The 20,782-nt window shown below is 45.2% G+C and overlaps 2 protein-coding genes across 14 annotated transcripts in view; both read left to right on the top strand.

Annotated features, from left to right (window-relative positions):
- BAZ2B (bromodomain adjacent to zinc finger domain 2B) overlaps nt 1–20,782 on the top strand; it is a 644,512-nt gene that overhangs the window by 3,215 nt on the left and 620,515 nt on the right. The window lies entirely within an intron of this gene.
- LOC123017043 (lymphocyte antigen 75-like) overlaps nt 19,528–20,782 on the top strand; it is a 64,014-nt gene continuing 62,759 nt past the window's right edge. The window contains exon 1 of the mRNA XM_044418086.1: nt 19,528–19,921. Within this exon, the coding sequence (XP_044274021.1) occupies nt 19,819–19,921 (103 nt within the window). The 5' untranslated portion in view covers nt 19,528–19,818. The remainder of the gene's footprint in view (nt 19,922–20,782) is intronic.

The raw sequence follows: 20,782 nt of genomic DNA on the forward strand, positions 1-20,782 counted from the left end.
AATGACTACTGTCCTTCCTTCCTTCCTTCCTTCCTTCCTTCCTTCCTTCCTTCCTTCCTTCCTTCCTTCCTTATTGCATCCCATAGCTGAAGCTCTCTGGGTGATTTACAACAATATATAAAGGAAAACAATAAAATACAGTACAACGACCATAAAAAGCAGCATTGCTAAAATCAATTTAAAATAGCTTAAAATACAGTAAAAGACTATCGTATACAAGTAAAAGGCTATTCTATACTTTGACAAGCTTCCAACGTTCAGTCTCGTTTACTCAGTCTGTTTGAGGCACTTCACTATTACAAGGAGTTCTGCATTGTGCCTTTGCAGAGCACACTGTCTGCTTTGGCATTAATGTTATGTAGAAAGATTTGGAGGCTTCTCACCACCCCACGGTAGCTGAAATAGCTAGAATTATTTCCAGTCGTTTCAGTGCATGGACCCAAAACAATCTACTGATTTTGTGGGGGTGGGGGAAGTCTCAGCTTTCCTTCCCAGAGCTACTGTGTAGGAATGCTTTCTTCAAACCTAAAGCTGTATGTGAGGTGATCATCAGAAGGTTACTGCTTACACTGAGGGGGGAGATAATCTTTACCTTCCAGCTAAGACCTTCCCCAATTTATTCCTGTTAGGTAGACTTTTTAAAATAGCACAAAAATTGAGGACTTTTAAAGACAAGTCTAACTGCTGTGCATGGAATGGGATAAGAAGGAAGCAGCTCTCAGACCACTTTCAGCCTAGGAACCAGCCGGGGGCCCTCTGTAATGACCACACACTGTGCTACCAATAAGGAAGTCTTTGGCCCAGTAGGGTGACCGAGGGGGGAATCAGAGGGGTGCTATACAGCCGGAGTAGCCGTTGCGCCTCTTTTCTGCTATTTTCTGAGACTGTGTGCTCAGGAAAATGGAAAAATGAAAGTAACCCCAATTATGAAAACATGGCGTTTTGACAGCTGTTGAAGATCAAGCTTCTTTTTAAAAGTGGGTTTTTAACAGGCTAATCAGGAGGTTTTGACAGGGACATATGACTATAAATATAAAAGAACTCCCTGGTGAATCTACTAAAAAGCCCATTTTTAAAAGCCTTACCTTGTCGAGCTAGCTGCCAAAACTTCCATAAAAGGGGTAAATCTCACTTTTCCGCCTTCCCAAATATCTAACATCTCAGGAAAGGATGGAAAAAAGCAAGGACACGGACCTGTTGCTTGTTGTTTAATTGCAAAGTCATGCCTGACCCATCACGACCTCATGGACAACATTCGGACAGGTTCTCCTGTCCTCCACCATCCCTTGGAGTCCACCCAAGCTCATGCCAACTGTCCCAGTGACTTCATCCAGCCACCTCATCCTCTTCCATCCCCTTCTCCTTTTGCCATCAATCATTCCCAGCATCAGGGTCTTCTCCAGTGAGTTGTTCCTTCTCATTAGGTGGCCAAAGTATTTGAGTGGACATGGACCTACTCACCTCAAAAAGGACTCAAACACAGAAGGATCACGCTGCAAACGGGTTAAGCTACTGGCCATCTTCTCTCACAAAGGGCCCTCAAGGCTTGGCTTGCCTGGACAGCTTACTTTTGACAGACAAACAGAGAACACAAATTAAAATGCAAAGATTGTTGCAGCCTTCTTTCTGGATGGTTCCTTCAGGAGAACTTCCCATAACATTGACAAAAAAAGGCTTTTTCTTACGATTACCCAAGGGTTCACACCTGCCAATGACTTGGAAACTAAGAAAAAGCAAAGGGCAATTTAACAATGTGGTAAATCAGTGACAGCTGTTCCAATGTGCTGCTTGGGGACTTTGGAGGAGCTGTCACTAGCTGTCACTTCAGCGATCACTGGCAAGAAGGACATGTTAAGAAACAAAAACCTTAAGTAGTCAATTTGCAGCTCTGAAAAGTAACACCAATTCAGATACTATTGTATACACACATACATATCATGTGAACAACATGATATAAAATAGTGGAGAATGTCTCTGCCAAAGTCATACATTTCTAGACTTGCTACATTTGTGAAACTGGATCTCAAACAGCATGTGCCACGTGGAAATGTTTTTGCACATGGCACATACAGGTGTGTGGCTGAGGGTAGCATATGAATTTCAAGGTTGACAGTCTTGAAAAGGAATGCAAAATAAACGGAGAGTCACATGTCGCTGATGTTCCAGGGAGGGAGGGGAACATGAAGTCCAGAAGGCTGGAGATGTTTGGCTGTTGTAGCCACCATAGCTGCTCTCTTAACCACAGAAGCTGCAGAAATGTGGAACAGATGTGCAAGTTTCTGACAAGAGAGTCTTGTTTTCTTGCTTCCATGTCAGAATGAAAGGCAGATTTAGAAAACTGTGGGTGCCCTCATCTCCTCCATTTGCCTAGCAAATAGATGGCTACCAGAGCAATGGGTAATTCAGGAAGTCGGAGCAACTTTGGAAATGGAGACAGGTTCAGAAATATTCCTGGGGTGGCCAGACTTGCTCATTGGAAGAGCCACACGGGGGAAGTGCAGATGTTTGATAGCTGCAAGTGGGCACCCACAGGCGGTGGCTGCGGGCAGCAAGTGGGCACCTGTGGTCAGTGGCTGTGGGCAGCGAGCAGCAAGCCACAAGCTGCAAAATAAACTCAAAGAGCCGCATGCAGCTCCCAAGCCTCAGTTTGGCCACCCATGGTAATGTGTTGTTATTTCATTTTGCTAGCTGGGAATCTGAAAGCTCCGGCACAGAATAACGTTGGCTGATTCTGGAAGAATTTTGAGGCAGAAGGTTAAACTTTGTGGACCTTTGTTGAGCTTCCACTGAGATGAGAACTTGGGTACCCAGAGGAATTTTTCCAGTGGGAGTCAAAGCGACAGAGAAGTTTTTGGTCCTAACAGGCATAGATAGGCACCACAACACACCTGTGTACAGAAGCCTACACAGAAAAGTAGAAGATACTGAAAACTGAACAGCACTAATGCAGAAGAGTGTTACATTCAAGAAGCAGTATGATCACTAAATTTATTTGAATTTGAAGCAAGGACTAAAAAGAAAAAAAACAGCAAGAGAAAAATGCCCGCTACGCAAAACAGTACATCTAGTATAGGACTATTATCTTGTGCGTTTCATGGCATCACTGCACTTTGCAATATTGACAACTTCACTACATTAGTTCCAGAATGGTTTCTGCTAGAAACATTGGTGAGCCCTCTCCAGCTCAGCCTTTCCCAAGCAGAAGTCATCCAGAAGTTTCAAACTGGAAACCTAGTATTCCCAACCCTTGAGCACCGTGACTGGAGCTGAAGTCTAAAATCTCTGAAGGAACCAGGCTGGGGAAAGAGGCTGTAGGCAGAAGAAGAAAACATCAGAAGAAAAAATTGGTATATGTCATGTGGTTTTAAACTTCTAGAGAACCCAGGGCATTATTTTCACGTTTCACATTGTTAGCCATTCTTCCACAACAGCCAGCAATACAACTTTTGCATGGCTTGAATGTCAAACTACAGCAATATTATTTTGAAGCTGCATATTTTTCCTTTAAAGGAACATTCTCTCTCTCTCTCTCTCTCTCTCTCTCTCTCTCTCTCTCTCTCTCTCTGTGTGTGTGTGTGTGTGTGTGTGTGTGTGTGTGTGTGTGGTTAATATTGGGATGGGGGGGTGAGGTGCCCTGCTCAGCTTGCAACACACCGGTAGTTTCTGCTCTAAAGGCATTGCACAATCGGTGCTTTATTTCTACAGTAGATTAGAAAACACTGTGGGGGCTGTGTGTTACACTGTCTCCGCTCCAAGACCAACAGTAAGAGAGAGATGAGAAGAGGCACACCTGGATCTTCCACAAGGGCTAAAAATGGCAGGTTTTCCCTCTGCCTCTCTCTCACACACACACCACATTCTCATCCTCAATAAATTGCACTATGGGTTTAGTAACAGCAGTCCTTTATTGTAAGGTAAAGCAAAGGTAAGGTAAAAGCAAAGTATTGTACATTGTAAAGGTAAGTTTTAAAATGTTTAAAAGCTCAGAAAAACATACTGTCAAGATTCATGTAGCAGTTGTTGCTGCTACCTTTTGTTTCTTGGTGGACATGCTACTGCCCAAACCCAGCCATGAGAAAGTCCTAGATTTTTACTTCCTTTTTAAATCAGGCTGCAATTACTTCTTAACAGGAATGACTGAAAAAATGCAATGCAGAGGCATGACCAGATTCCTCCATGCTGAAGTGGCTTCCTTCAGGGACTGGCTGCAGCACCTCATTCCACGCACACCTGCCTCATTCTGGTCTCTGGTTCCACAAAAACACACCCCAAGATGGGCAGGTGAGGCCCAACCAGAGGAAGTTGGTATATCAGCTCTGGGGTTGGGATTCCATCGCGCTCAGCTGAGAGGAGCAGCACCGTAAACGGCAGAGGACAGACTTGGAAGGGGCAGTGAGGCTGACTTTCTGGAAAGCCCAGCTATGAGGCACCAGGCCCTCTTAGGCCTTTGGTGTCCATGCAAGTGGCCTGCCTCGTGGAGCACTTCTTGCTGTCTGTCTGTGACTGCAAATCCTTGACTCTGACCACTCTACAAGGCATGTATCGCGGGACTGTGACTCTTCGTGCACAGTAGTTAGTGCGTGCTTTACAAATGTCACCCTCCCACAAGGCCTCTCCTGGAGCATTCCCATTCTTTTTTCTGGACTTGGATAGTGAGCTACTGTTCGGCTATCACGCTAAACCACACATGTCTATTTCTGCACCTGTGCTGTCCCACAATGCATAATGGAACATATAGGAGGGCAGAAAAAGAAAGACATGGCATGGGGGGAGCACCACCATTCCAAACTTCACCCATGCTTATGGATGTCTGCAGGAGGAGGGAGGCAAGCTCCATCGACCCCTCAGGGATAAGCCATTCTCTCCAGTCTCCCAGCTTGCTTGCAGTTCTCTAGCCTTTCTAGAGCCCAGGATACGAGACAGGATGTATAGCCACTATTCTGCTTCTTCGTTTTCTAAAAAGCCAGCCAGCTCCCCCTGTTAGCATTGCTACCCATTAATGAAAACATAGTGCATGTCCATGGATGAGGATCCATTACAATCAGTGATGCTGGCTGGGATGCCATCGAAGACACGGTGCATTCCCTGGAGTCAGCATCCTGCAGCATGCAGGTTTCACTTACATTGGTTCCATTCCTTTTGAATAGCTTGATGCTGGCATGCTTGCCTGAGCATCAAATACCACAAAGCCGAAACCTTCACAGCTGACGCTGACATCTGGAACATTACATAATGTAATCAGAGAAAAGCCTTCCTGTTTCATGTGAGCATCTGCAGTTTATTCCATAATAAGTAATCATAATTTCCACAGCCCTTTTTAATGAACAAAATGCATTTCATCCCTTCTGTCTTTCTATGAAGGAAAGATGAGGATAATTTTTTGATAGTTAAACTTGGCAGAGAGCATACAGAAATAAATTGCGATCATGGGGTGGGGAAAAGAACACACATAAAAAGAGCAATTAGAGAAAGAGATGATGAGAATGCCAGGAACCTTAAAGCAAAAATGGTGGTGGGAGGGAGAGATTGCAGTGGCTGGTACTGAAATAAAACATATTTATAGTGGGCATATTAGAAACTGGTTGAAAAGTGAAAATCTGTTTTTATCTTTGAATCTATAAAATCTGTAAGAAGTATAGTAGAAAGAGGTAGGTTGCTGTACAGGCCGGTACAGAAACAAGGTACTGTTTGACACAGCATTAAAATGTGAAATTTGCTGTCATGAAATAGGGCAATGGACTCTTATGCGGCTTTAAAAGAGGGTTATGCAACTTCAAAGAGGATGATTCTATTGAGAGTTATTAGCTGTGACATGGATGCAGCATAGCTCTAGATGTGAATTACTACAGGAATGGCAGCTGCCTTACTGATGGGCTTTCCTGAGACTTATGGCTGGCGGATCACTGTTGCAAACAGTGTGGCAGGCCCTCCTGCTGATGCAGTAGGTATTCTCACTCATTCTTACAGCAGAATCCTTCAAATTCACTGAAGTAAGTTTAAAGAGTCTCATTTTGGAAGCAAAGAAGTAACTGAGGCTGAGAGAAAATGGCTTGCATGTAGTCTTGATCAATTAAAACACATTTTCTGGAGTAGCAAAGAGTCCCGTGTCACCTTAAAGACTGGCAAATGTATTCTGACATGAACTTTCATGGAAACTTGTGTGCCACATTTTGATTTCATCTGCCATCACAGTTTACATCTATACCCTGCCCTAAGCCAATACCAGCTTGTGGAAATCTGCTAGTTTGCATCTGATGAAGTGAGTTGCGTCCATGAAAGCTTGTGCCAGTATATATTTGTTGGTCTTTAAGGAGCCACAAGACTCCTTTCTTGTCCTTTAATCCAAGACCCTGAACCCCAACTAATTCTAAACGATGGTTGTAAAGTTCTAAGGTCAGTTCAGTTATAGTGCAAAACCAGAAAGGATAAAAAGCTAAATAAATAAAAGTTAAAGATCATACTAAACAATCAGTGCAAAGTCCACAGACAATTCCTACAGCTGCGTATACGTGACTGGGTTGCTATTGTCTTCCCAAAGATAACAGAGGCTGGAGGTTTACAACAGGAATAGCAAACTCCGAGCCCTTTAAAGAACTTGGTGCTAAAAGAATTTAAGTGTCTTCTGTGTACAGCAGAGGTGAAAACCATGTAGTTCTTTAGATGTTTCTAGATTCCAACTGCCACCAGCCCAAGGCAATATAGCCAGTTGGGCAAGATGGTGGAAATTGTATTTCAGGATCTGGGGGGCTACATGTTCTTCATTTCTGATGTGCAAGTCCATTTATTAAATGAAGGCTAACACTAAACATTCTGTACAGTGTCACCTGGGACCTCTAGGGCTTTTGCAATGGGATACATACACAAAGCCCTGGAAGATTCAGCCTGCTTACTTTTCTGTATGGTAGTGCAAACAGTAAAAAGCAGCAGTCAGAAAATTCCCTCCATGGAAACTAACAATGCTTAGTTCAATGTTACATACACAAGGGTGTCTCACAAAAATCTCCCTTTAGATGAAATGGTTTGTTTAGAGCCATTGTTTTAATAGAATTCAAGAGAATGACAACATTTCATCTCTAAAAATGAGTGTTCTGGCTTGTTTAGCACTGTGCTTGAGACAGATTGATTCTGAAATGGGAATAAGAAGCAGCGGCTAGAAAACCATTAATGAATTGTTCAGATCTTTTCCAAAATGTCTACATCATTTGCAATAAAGGGAGGAGGAAAAGCTATCAGTGATTTCTATTATTGAATTGCAGTTGTTTTGGTTTACTTTCTGGGGAAAGAATTTTTGAATCGCCCACTCAAAACTTCACGTATCAGTTAGCTTTAAAACTGTATACTAATTATATCTGTAATCTAAAAAGTCTGTTCATGCTACATTTTCCAAGGATTAAAATAAGATTTTTAAAAAACCCAAGCAAGTTAAAAATAAAAATATTTCAAAATGCTACATTTGAAATAAATTTAACTTTTCTATTAAAAAAATCTACTATTTGAATTATCAGCTGCAAACAAAGACATCTGTTGTTAAGAACAAGATACCAGCTTAAACATACACAGTATTTTAAACAAATGGATTCATTCTGAATGGAATTTAGCACCCTGTAATTTAGTGGGCTGGAGGAAATCAGATCATTTATTCTTTGCATCATATCTGAATTTGAGTTGAATGTCTGTAAAAATAAATAATGGTATTTTGCCCATTTTCTTTTTATACATTTAGTAAAGGCAGAATTAAATGTGATCATTTTTAATTTTACAGTCAGTGTTTGAAGCATATGCTTTGCACTGAAGTAAATGTCATAAAAAAAAGAGACGTAATTATTTGAGGGTGCAGCCCTATGTCCTCCCAACAGTTGGCACAGAAAGAAACATACATTCTGCTCCTACGCCCACAGTTGCAACTGGGAATGGGATATTCCAGAGGAAGACACTGGGGCCAAGGGCTAGGCCAGGGGTCAGCAATCTGTGGCTCCGGAGCCGCACGTGGCTCTTGAACCCCTCTGCTGCGGCTCCGTCGCTCAAAACACTCGTGACAGCTGCTGATCTGCAGCTGAGGCTCCAAGTTACAAAATACCAATAGGTGATGATGAGGAACGCTGCACTAGCTGGTTAAGTACATTGCAACATTGCAGGGAAAGAGTGGAACAAGCTTCCTCCAGGCTCTCATGTTACACGAAACTGCTGCTGAAAGGATTCTCTTTGTCCCAATGTAATCTCCTTCATCTGAATGTTAAAAGCTGCGCTTGGGACCTGTCACAATTCACAGCACTTGACTGTTTATCTGCTAATCACTCACTAAACACACCTATATCTCTGTCGATCTGCAGACCCACCCCCACGCCAATTTATTGAGCCTCCCCCCCACCCCCCCGCATAGGCCAACCATGGATAAATTGAAGAAAAGTTTCTGAAGAAAACCAAATGTTTAATTATACATGGGTAGATTCATTTGCTTTTACTGCTGACGAACTTATGGGGTTTGCTGTTTAATGCACGCAGCCCTTTAGCACTGACTTTGACTCTTCAGGAAGCTGTTCTCCTATTCAAAATATACGAAAGGAGTCCTACTAGTTTATAATGTAAGATTAAAAATAACAGTTTTTAGTGACTGAACAAGAACTGCAGCTAAATCATAATGAAGATATACATAGCATTAAGGTAAAAAACAATATATGCAGTGTTATCTCCATTTTAGATGGCAAAAGGGTTTTGCGGCTCCCAGTATTTTCTTCTGTATGGGAAACGGGTCCAAATGGCTCTTTGAGTGTTAACGGTTGCCGACTCCTGGGCTAGGCCAATCCCTATCTGAGCTGCATTCTGCTTTCTTCCCCCCGCTGGGCACTTCATCCTAATGACCACGTGGCATAAGGTGCTGTGGCACTGCTGTGCCTCATTCCATTCAGAGGCTGATGTGCAGTGAGACAGTGGGACAGTTTATTCAATTCCCACCCTCCGATTTCAGCAGGCAGATAACCTAGGTGAGGCAAAGCTTGCTAGGGAACAATAATGGAGGAAGCCCAATGCTTTCCAAGAGAGAAAGCTTTCTTGCTGACAGTCTTGCAAGACCACGCCTGGCATTTTGAACTTTACATCATTTCCCTCTTGTCCCTCCTTTTGTGCTTTCCTCTTGTCCTTGAAATTCTCCCTTGTTCCTCTGGCTTACAGCAGAATTGCCAAAGAAAGTGTGGTAGAACTGCATTGAGTCTTAGAGGGAATACACACGGGGCACAGCTAGGCAGTTCAAACCAATTTACATTGATGGTGTTTTTATAAGCATCACTGAAGAAGGCTATCTAACCTTGTTTAACTGCAAGCATTCTCTAAAGCTTAGCATGTCAGTGTTAAGTGAAGGCGTGAAAACAGGTACTTCTTTCCCTTGGGGAGAAAGCGCATGTTGCCTGTGGCAGGGGCAAAGAGAAGAAGGAAAGGGAGGAAGTAGAGGAAAGGAGCTGATCAAGGCACAGATCGAAGTGGGGGAGCAAGATAAACAGCTGTGGATACAGGAGCTCCCTAATGACCGAGAGCATCTGGAGTTGTCCCTTTTATCCAACAGTTCCATCTACTGGACTCCTGTGCAGAGACTGAGAACAGCCATTAGGGATGTTGGAGTGAAGCAGTTACATCTGCATCATCTCGGGAGTAAGCTGATGAGACATCCTCTAGGCCAGTGATGGCGAACCTATGGCACGTGTGCCGCAGCAGGCACACAGAGCCCTCTCTGTCGGCACGAGAGCGAAGCCACCCCAGCATCGCCCCAGCAGCCGAGCATCGGATAACAGCGCACATAGGACCCATGTGCATGCTCAGAAAGGAGTAGCGGCACCAGGTGATGATGTCACAAGCCACAACTCATTAGCCGTGACTTGGCCAAGCTTTCGCATGGCCGGTTAGTGCGCTGCCAAGGATATATATATATATATTTGCTTGGACTGGTTGTGAGTTGTTTTTTCTAAACTAAAACCTAAGTATTCAGGTTTTATTGCAGTGTTGGCCCATTGCGATAAATAAGTGGGTTTTGGGTTGCAGTTTGGGCACTCGGTCTCTAAAAGGTTTGCCATCACTGCTCTGAGCCATACCCATATTGTGAGGTTTAATAATAAGGCTGACTCTGATGAACTGAGGTTAAATTACACCAGGCAAAACAAAGATGAAAAAAGCAATGCAAAGAATGGAAGATTCTGACAAACCTATTTTTCTGTGCTATATCCTAACTCAGACTTGAAAATAAATAAATAAATAAAATAATAGTCCAGAGAGTCTTCTTTTCTTCTCCAACTGAGTAAACACAATCAGGATCTCAGTATCTTGGGTCAGTCAGCCAAACTTTCATGTTTTTATTTGAGTTTGCATATTGATCCATATCTAGACAGATTCCAGAGTGGTGAACAATAAAAAACAGATAAAAGCCCAAAAATAATGCACTAAAACCAAGTAACATTAAATCCACGGTCATCTGCACCATGGCATAATTAGTTGTGTGGTCCAACACTTGAAGAATGGGCCTAATTTTTTCCAGAAATAACCTGAACTTATTTTTAAGTGTGCCATAGCTCAACAACAAGATAGGGCCCGTATGAGCATCCACCATCTTGAGCCAGGATCCCAGCACTCGCAGACGGGCTCCCGCAGATGGCTGCCCAGAGCGTCTTTCTCTCTTTCTCTGAATCCAGTGGTCTGAGCAAAGCCAGGTAGCTCCACAACATTCCACTAATAAATCCATTGGCTTTAACTTGAATTGAAAGCTAAAGAATCGCACTGTACAATTTGATGCACATTCATGTAGACTCATTTCTATCACTTTAAAACTAATCTTGATTATAGCTTCCTTCTCAGCAAGTTTTCTTAGTTTCCTCAACCCTAGTTGTAAAACAGGATGCTGTTTTACTAATTTGTGGACTTCACTTTTCTTCCATACTGGTTCTCAAACTCTGCAGAGCACTTGTGTTGTCTCGGGGTTTAGTTACCTATGGTGGTAGGTAACAAAAACAGTTTCCTGTAAAGTACAGTTTCCTGTAAGGAAATTATAACTTACTGATTTCTATCTAGGACAGTGTGTACAGAATTGATGATGAAAAATGACACTGGACCTTTTTCAGTCTTACAAGAAAAGCAAAGGTATCCCTTCTATCCAAGAAGTAAAGTCTAAAGGCATGCCTAATGAGCTCTCTCAGTTTGGAATCAAGGATCTGCTCAGCTGCACACAGACATTTATTTCAAAGCAGTAATTTTATGGCAGTACATCTCAGCGTCTTCTTTCCACTTTACTGGGTCCTTAGTTCTTTTTTTTTTTCTTTTTGGAAAAAGCTTTGGTCAGATTCCTTTTGATAAAAGGTGGCAACATAGTGTCTCCCTCCTCCCCATGGACACATAAATGCTCCAGCTGCATTTGTTTGCTAGGAACAAGCCCTATCTGCTACTGACTCTTTTAGGTTATCTAGAAGTTAAATTTCTGAGTTGGATGCATGTTTTCTTTATCACACATGTGCTATGCAAATAAACATGCATGAACACTAAAGCACTATGCATGCATGGCTTGCTTTTCCATACTGGAGCTGCTACAGCACATTTGTGTAAGCACAATTTTTATTTTGCATACAATGAAGCCAACATTGTAACATAAACCAGCGACATATAGCATTTTGTTCACCATAGCCATTCACCAGATAACACCTTTGGATTTCTAGTGGAGCGTAGTTAACGGAGAGAAGATGCAGTTCAGTGGCAACTCCCTGGTTTGTTTGCAGAAGGCTCGTTTTGTTCCTTGGGATTTCCAGGCAGGGTTATAAAAAACTCCTCTCCAAACCCCTGCAGAGTTGCAGTCTGCGTTCATGGGACCAAGGGCCAGCCACAAGATTAGGCAGCTTCCTATAGTTCATATATTATGTCTTTTGTTAATGAAGGTTTCAGTAAAAAGGTCACGTTTTGCTATTGCTTGTATTAACCTGCTGCAGTGAGTCAGCTGTTCTGATAATGCTGCCATCCATATTTTATAAGCCAGCCTCGAACTGCGAAGCCCAAATGGGATCCACTCAGTGCAGTGCTGCTCAGTGTCTAAGCATGAAGCCGATGACTTCCTTTTGACTCAGGGGCTATATGATCTGCCTGCTTAATCGGATCCCAGTTCAGTCCTTCAGAAAGGCCTGTTTCTGCTCAGCCTGCGTTATACCTTCCCTCTCACTTCAGTTTCTGTTTCTGTGTGCTACTGAGTCATGTGCATGCCAGTCTAGCAGTGTAAGTCCTACAACTTTAAAGCTGTAGTTTTTCTACATTTCCCCCAACCTTTGCCTGACCTCAAGCAGGGGACAGGATATGTAGGACATGCATTTCTTTTCTTCCTGTGACCAGGTTGGATGATTAGTCTGTATAGCAAGCTACGATGACTCTGCAAAACGACCCCACTGAAAATAACCGCACCACCCTTGTTTCGCACATGCATTTACCAGACGCTTTAAAAGAAACCCAGCCGAAGCAACATGAATTCTTGCTTCTGCCACAGTTCTGAAACCGCACTGTGGCCTGTGTCATGTGCTTGCTCTGTAAGTGCAAATGATACAGTGCACACGACCTTTCAAACTTCTCCATAAGCACAACACTATGCACAGGGACGCAGCATTTGACTATACTATAAACAGAGCGGATGACATGCAGTATTCATTAACTTTTGTCCCACAAAGCAGCCGCTGAGTTTGAGAAACACACTGGCACAGAGGCGCCTTGTAAATGCACAGGACCGCACTACCAATCCTGATAGAATAGTGAGAACAGTCTCACTAGGCTGGTCTCCTGGCAGGGTCACCCAAGGAGGAGTGGTCAAGGCTGAGGCCAGACGAAGATGCATCCACCGTCACATCAACAAGAAGAATGGATCTCACTAATTATGATGGGGATGCAGAACCTTCTGAAGGGCAGCTACTGAGGCACAACAGTAGTTGAGGACAACACCGGCAGAGTGATGCTCAAGCTAAGTCTAGTTAATACTGCACAGAAGAAGCCAATGATAAGCCACTTGTGCCTATTTTTTACCCTTACAATCCTGTGATGAAACAATCCAAAATGAAACAAGAGATAGTGCCAGAAGATGATACCCCCAGGCTAGGAGACACTTTACGAGCTACTGGGGAAGGGCAAAGGACAAAGACAAGTATTGTTGTCACTAACTAGATCAAACAAGAAAGGGAATCTGTGCAGCTGACATGCACAGAGGTGAGAGTAAAGTCAAACAGTAGCTTCTTGCTTGTGGCACCGGTTAGGCATCAAGAGAATCAAATGTAGAGGCACACCCGTTTCTTTCAGGACCATCCATAGCTTCTTGCAAGCTACACAGTCAAAGGCTTTGCTGTAGTCAATAAGCAGAGACTGGTCTTTTTCTGAAATTCTTTGGTGCATTCCAGTAGCCAACATATATTTGCAATATGATCTCTAGTGCTTCTTCCTTTTAGAATCCAGCTTGGACGTCTGGCATTTCTCACTCCATAGAAACATAGAAACAGAGCGAGTCAGAAGGGGCCTCCCGGGCCATCTAGTCTGACCTCTGGCACCAGCCGGCTCCGCTCACGACATACCCACCATGTGGACGTCCAGCCTATCCTTGAACACCCGCACCGATGGGGCCTCAACGACCTCTCGTGGAAGCCCATTCCACATCCTTGGGGTCCTGACTGTCAGGAAATGCTTCCTGGCATCCAAATGGAACCTAGGCTCCCTGAGCTTTGCTCCATTGGAGCGTGTCCTGCCTTCCTCTGCAGGGGAGAACAGGTCTCTACCCATCTCCATGTGACATCCCCTCACATACCTGTATGTCGCCAACATATCCCCTCTGAGTCTCCTCTTCTTCAGGCTGAAGAGACCCAGTTCCCTCAGTCTCGCCTCATACCCCATCCCCTGCAAACTGGCCACCAACCTTGTGGTCCTACGCTGCACTGACTCCAACCTGGCTATATCCTTTCTGTAATGAAGGGCCCAAAACTGAGCACAATTGCGGGCGCACTAGAGTCGTGTAGAGTGGTAGTAATACCTCTCTTGATCTAGAAGCCACACTTCTGGCTATACAACCAAGGGTGGCGTTTGCCCTCTTGACCACCGCATCACACTGCTGACTCATGTTTAGCCTGCAGTCAACCAGTACCCCAAGGTCCCTTTCACAAGTGCTGCTCTCCAGCCACTTGTCACCTAACCTGTACTTATGACACCTATTCCTATGCCCCAAGTGCAAGACCTTGCACTTATCCACATTGAACGCCATCCTGTTGTCTCCTGCCCACTTCCATAGTCTGTCCAGATCCTTTTGGATCTGGAGTACCTGCTCCTCAGTTGTGGCCACTGCTCCAGTTTTAGTGTCGTCTGCGAATTTGATCAGCAGACTGTTCACCCCTTCTCCCATGTCGTTAATGAAAAGATTAAATAGGATCGGCCCCAGGACAGAGCCCTGGGGGACCCTGCTTGTTACTGGCCTCCATCCCGATGATTTCCCGCTAATGGTTACCTTCTGCTTACTGTCAGTCAACCATGCCCTAATCCACCGGACAGTGCTTTGGTGTATCCCAAAACTCCTGTTTCTCCACCAGGATATCATGGGGCACTTTGTCAAAGGCCTTGCTGAAATCCAGGTATACTACATCCACTGCATCCCCTCCATCTAGCCATCTGGAAACCTTGTCATAGAATTCCACAAGGTTTGTCTGGCAGGACCTGTTTTTGCAGAAGCCATGTTGTGTGGCTGTCAGCCTCCCTTCCCTATCTAGCATCACTAGATCTCTCTCTATTATGAGCCTTTCCATTGTTTTTCCTGCAATGGACGTAAGGCTAACCGGTCTATAATTCCCCATGTCCTTTCTACTACCCCTTTTGAAAATTGGGACCACTGACGCCATCCTCCAGTCCTCTGGAACTTCACCCATTCTCCACGAGGCCTCAAAAATGGAGGCCAGCGGGCGTGAGAGAACCCCTGCCAACTCTCTAAGTACTCTTGGGTGTAACCCGTCAGGGCCTGGCACCTTTGTAATGTCCAATGCCCTGAGGAGCCCCTCGACTTCAAGGGGGGTGACTCTAATCTGTGCCTCTAAGTCCCCACCCTCATCTAATCTCTATGCGGATATCCCCCATCCTGCTTTGGGGAGAACACAGAGGCAAAATAGTCATTTAGCATCTGTGCCTGTTCCCTCATATCAGTCACTGGATCGCCTTCCTCCTTATTTAGTGGTCCCACCACTTGTCTCCCCTTCCTCTTCCTATTTACATGCTGAAAGAAGCCCTTTTTGTTGCTCTTGATATTCGTGGCAAGTCACAGCTCATAATCAGCCTTAGCCTTGCGAAGAATCCTTCTGCAACGGGCTTCCTCCTCCCGGTATACCCTTTTGTCTATTTTCCCCAGTACCCATTTCCTACGGAGGTTCCTCTTTCATCTAATCCCTCTAACCACCTCCTTTCGCATCCATGGCGGCACTCTCCTCCACCTCCCCACCTTACTGACTAGAGGTATCGTCAAGGCTTGCGCCTCCAAAACCTCCCTTTTGAGTGCTATCCACCCCTCCTCAACTCGCTTACCTTCCAGTAACCTATCCCAGGAGACTTTCCCCAGTCTGGCCTTCAGTTGGCCAAAGTTGGCCCTCTTGAAGTCCCAGCTTCTAGTGCTCGACCTGCTGCACGTCCCCAGTCCCCTGATCTCAAAGCAAAGGATGAAGTGATCACTCGCATCCAGAGCTCCCCTAATCTGTACTTTATTTATTTATTTAGAAAGTTTCTATGCCGCCCCATTCGCCGAAGCCTCGGGGCGGCTCACAACATGAATCAATTAAAATAATATAAATTATAATAATATAAATTAACAATATAAAATAAGTTACTTCATCTATCAGTTCCTCCCTATTGGTCAAGACCAAGTCAAGGATGTTTCCCTCCCTTGTCGCCTCTTGGACCCACTGTGTGAAAAACCCTCCCTCTATAGCTCCTAGGAAGCAACGAGACCTGACTGTCACTGCCGAGTGAGTCTCCCAAGTAATATCCGGGAGATTGAAATCTCCCATAATTACTGTGACTCTCCCCCGAGATATCCTTAGAATCTGGCCTGTCAGGACATCATCCAGGGTCTCAAGTTGACCTGGAGGGCGATAAGATACCCCCACTGTCAGGTCTCTTTCCCTGTCAAAACCCCTAAATTTCTCACTCCATATACGGTGTTATTCTTTGTTGCAACACTTTCAGTATAACTTTGTTTGCATGGGAGATTAATACAATGGCCTTCTTCTGCATTTCCCTTCTTGAGCATTGGAATATATATTTGTTGAATGTTTTCAGTCTGTGGGTCATTGTTTTGTTTTCCATATTTGTTGATCACTGTAATAGTTAAGACAGAATATGAAGAAACAGAATGGTTTCCCTTAGGCAAAGGTGTCACACAAAGATGCATTTTATCTCCCTATTTGATCAATCTGTATGTAGAACCTATCATAAGGAAAACTGGTTCGTATGAGAGGCAGGAGTGAAAATTGGTGGCAGAAACACCACTAATTTAAAATATGCAGATGACAATCTACTACTGGCAGAAAGCAGCAATGACTTAGAACAACTCCTGTTAAAGTAAAAGAAAGCACTGCAGGTGAATATTAAGAAAACAAATATCATGTCCACAGAAGAATGACAGAACTTTAGTGCTATTAATAAAGAAACTGAAATTGTGATTTCACATATGTTGCCTCAGTCATCAATTCAAATACAGACTGTAGCCATTCAAAGGACTGAGACTTGGGAGGGCAGCAATGAAGGAACCAGAAAACGTCACCAAATGTAAGGACATTTCACTAGAGACCAAGGTCAAGATCGTTCAAACCATTTGATCACAATGGCTCCCAATCACAATGCATGGCGATGAAAGCTAGGCTATGAAGAAAGCAGACAGGAAGAAAATTGAAATTTGAAACATGGTGCTAGAGAAGAGCTTTGCAAATACCCTGGACCATCAGAAACTCAAACAAGTAGATACTAGATCAAATCAAGCCAGAGCTTTCTCTAGAAGCAAAAACAGAGGCCGTGATACTTTGGACACATCATGAGAAGGCAAGGCTCCCTGGAGAAGGCCACCATGTTAGGGAAAGTCAAAGACAGAAGATGAAAGGAAGTCCAAATATGAGATGGATTGAATCCATAAGAGAAGCCACAGCCTTGTACTTGGGAAAGCTGGATCGTGCTGGCATGGACAGGGCATTTTGGAGGGCTTTCATTCATCGGGTTGCCATAAGTCAGAGAAAACTTGATACCACATAACAACAACAAAATAGATTCTGCTGCAGAAACCTTTCACCAAAGGCTAATCAAAAATATAAAAAAGGATATTCAGTTAGATGCTTTCTGTTGTCTTGTTATGGCAGCAGGTATCTATGTCAAGTTCTTTGTTACATCTTCCTACTGTTTTATTTGTGATCCCAATTTAAATTAACTGCTTGACTAGAATATTCTCATCTAAATTAACTATAATCAGGAAGGTTATTTTAATGGAAGACCTAAATGCATGCACTTGAATGAAATTCCTTGGATTAGAACTGCTTTTTCCTCTATATATTGTGAATAAACCTTCTGATCTACAGCTCCTCTTAATTTAATTTTATATCACTGAAAATAGCCATTCTGGGTTTACATCACATTATAAGCTCTACAAAAAATGTAATCTTTGTCCTATTATGCACACAGATCTCATTACTGGATTTCTTCTTTTCCATCTTAGAAACATCAGAACCACTGTATTCATAATATTATATTCCCAGGCTGCTTATGATGCATTTAAAAATGCTTGGAGGTTAAGATCCATTGCATTGAATTGGAATGACTAGATTAACTGAACTCAGGTCCACTGAAATCACTGGTTCAGGATGGTCACTGCTTAATTTACATCCTGTTGATTTCTCTAAGGAAAAAGTGAAATTTAGTCCAGCTCTAACCCGTTTTAATTAAAATGAAATAGTGCTTTATCCAAGTAAAGATACTTTTGCATTTCTACAAAGAAATACAATCCTATAACTGTCTGCTCATAAATAGGTGCCAGACTTAACAATGGGACTTACTCTGGGGTAAGTCGGTATAGAATTAAATCACTTTCGCTTTTTATTCAGTTCACTGAGTGAACATGCCCTCAGCTGTCCATGTGATGGTAGCCCCCAGTTTAGACTACTGTATCTGGTGCTATCCTTGAAGCCTGTTCAGAAACTGTAGAGTTAGTACAAAATGTGGCTTTTAGATTACTAACAAGAACCATGTTGTGATCACACTAAGCCTGTGATTTGCCAGCTGCACTGTCTCCCCAGTTTGTTTTCCAACACCCTGCTTACTCGTTTACCAGTGGAAAAACAAGGCATGAGCCCAGCAGCTAGTGCACAGATATTATTCCAGTGCTCTGGGCCTGAATGGATGTTAACCCTGCACCTTCTGAGCACCACCAGAGCACAGCTACAGGCCATCGGTGCTTGTGCTCTTCTGTAGCCTTCCACGTAACTACGTCTCTCTTTACAAGGCATCCTTATCTCTGTGATGGGCAATACTGCATCTGATAGCCAAGCGAGCCTGCACTTTTAGCAGCATTTGCGCTCCTTGAGGCTTTGTGGCAGCTTGGCATTTGCCTCCGAGTCCCAGAGGGGGCTAAGCACGTCTTGGAACTGAATGCAGAGAGTGGAGTGCAGGCGATTCACTGATTGTTTACATAAACACAAAACAGCTGTTAAGAGGAACTATTATGTCATCCGCTGGAAAGCATCAGGCAGCAAAGCAAAGGCTCTGCCATTGGTAGAAAATGTGCCAGACTTGCAAAAAAAATGCTTATCAAATATTCACACACACACACACACACACAATATTTTTCAATCTTATCGCTTGCTAGTTAAACTGCTATATTTAACTGAGTTATGTATAGTAGTGTTTGTGAATCCACACGGAGAAGATAAAAACTCCCCAACCCCACTCACACCGCTAGGATGCAATTCTATCAGTCCAGAAGTGTTGGGCTAGGTGGACATTCACGCTGGACTTGATGGGAGTTGCAGTCCAATGCATCTAGCCGGCCTCGGATCATGGAAGACTAGCCTTGAGTGAAAGCAAGGGGCAACGACCACAAGACATCGCACTGCGACGACACCAGGTTTAAACTATAATGCACAATCATGTCCAATGTTTCCCGTGCAGCACTCTTGAGTCTGTAGCAGGAACTGAGTCCCGACGACGACACGCTACCGCCAGCATGAGGCGGTGTGCCTACGCACAGCAGTCGCTGGGGAAGGCGGCGCGGGTGCTGTTGCATGCACCGCCCGCAAGCGGAGGGCTGCCCGCCGCGCAAACGGAATGCTAAACGCAGTCCGATCCAGCATGGCTCGCAGTCCCTTCTCCGCGCGGCGGGCAGTTTGCGTGGCGAGGGCGCAGCGCCTCTCCCGCGGGCGCCTTCCCGGGCCAAAGCGCCTTTCGCTTTCGATCCCTTTTCTCCGCCGCGAGGGCGGGGCTCTCGCCTAAACGACGCTGCGAAGTCGAGGGCGTAATAGAAACATATATAGGTATATATTTAGCAACGTCGCCAGCGTTTTTTGATGCCGGCAGTTTGCGGCCTGCCTGCCTGCCGCCTGCCGACGACTTGCTCCTCAAGACCCGGGCGAGGCGGAAAAACCCGTGATTGGCCCCGAAGCCTACACCACTCTGTGGTCGGCGGCACCGGCGCGCTCACACGCGGACCGTAACTAAGAGCCTGCGAGCGCCCGAGGCGGGCGGGGGCAGCCTTTCCGGAAAGGCACCGGCTCCGTCGCGGCCGTCGTGCCCGCTCTGCTCGCGGCAACTTTTCCCTGGAGGATGAGGAGGACGCGCCGGCGCTCCCTTTCCACCTGCTGGGTGGCTCTGCTGGTCTGCAGCCTGTGCTGCCGCGGCTTCTGCGCGCTCCCGGCGGCCTCTTCAGGTACGGGAGCGGGGCTTCGGCCACGGGCTCGCCTTGGGGACGGGACCCCAAGCTGTGCGCGCACTGGCGCGGGCTGACTCGCCCCAGCCCCCGGGGACGCGAGCCCGGCGGGGGAAGGAGGAGCTGGGGGGGGGGGGGGGAACGAGTGCCGGCCAGTGACTGCGCAACCTCGCCGGTGGAGAGGCTTGGAAGCCTGCGGCGTGGCTGTGTGCCTCGGGATGTTGAAGCAGAGGCAGGAGCGATGCATCTGGAAGCGCTGCTGCGGAGGGGGCGAGCTCTTACGGCGGGGGGCGAGTAGCGGGCGTGGGACAGAGGGCGGGAAGTCCTGCAGGGAGACCAGCGCTTTCCCCTAGCCTGCAACGGGGATCCCCACGGCGAGTGGAATTTCCCTCGAAGGAGCTCTGGCCCTCGGAGAGTGGAATTATTATGTATTCCTAGAAAAATACATGTTTATCTAGGCGGATCAAACAAAAGCAAACAGCCGTTCCGTCAGAGCGCACGGACGGGGCGCAGGCTTTTTTCGCTCACTTGCGTATTCGGTGACAGGCTAGAGCAAAGTTTGGAGCCATGATTGGACTGGGCTTTTAGCTCTGTGACAGGGCTTTGCCCAGCTTGCGAAGTACTGCTAAGCTGCAGAGCATGTGTAGAGTACCCCGTCGCTTGGGCCAAGCGCTTCTGGTGTGTCTGTGGCGCAGAAGCCCCAGCGGCGTTTTCTGCCCATGAGCTCACACCGTGTCGGCAGGGCAGCCAAGGGTCGACTTTCGTTTTTGCTTCAGCAGCTATGGAATAAAGCGTTGCTGCAGGAGTTGCTTGCGCGTTCCCAGGAGCCGCTTGCGAGAGAACCCTTTCTCGGCATGACTC

Source organism: Varanus komodoensis, unplaced genomic scaffold, assembly GCF_004798865.1.
Source record: "Varanus komodoensis strain SLA01 unplaced genomic scaffold, ASM479886v1 scaffold9, whole genome shotgun sequence".
In the NCBI taxonomy this organism is placed as follows: Eukaryota; Metazoa; Chordata; class Lepidosauria; order Squamata; family Varanidae; genus Varanus; species Varanus komodoensis.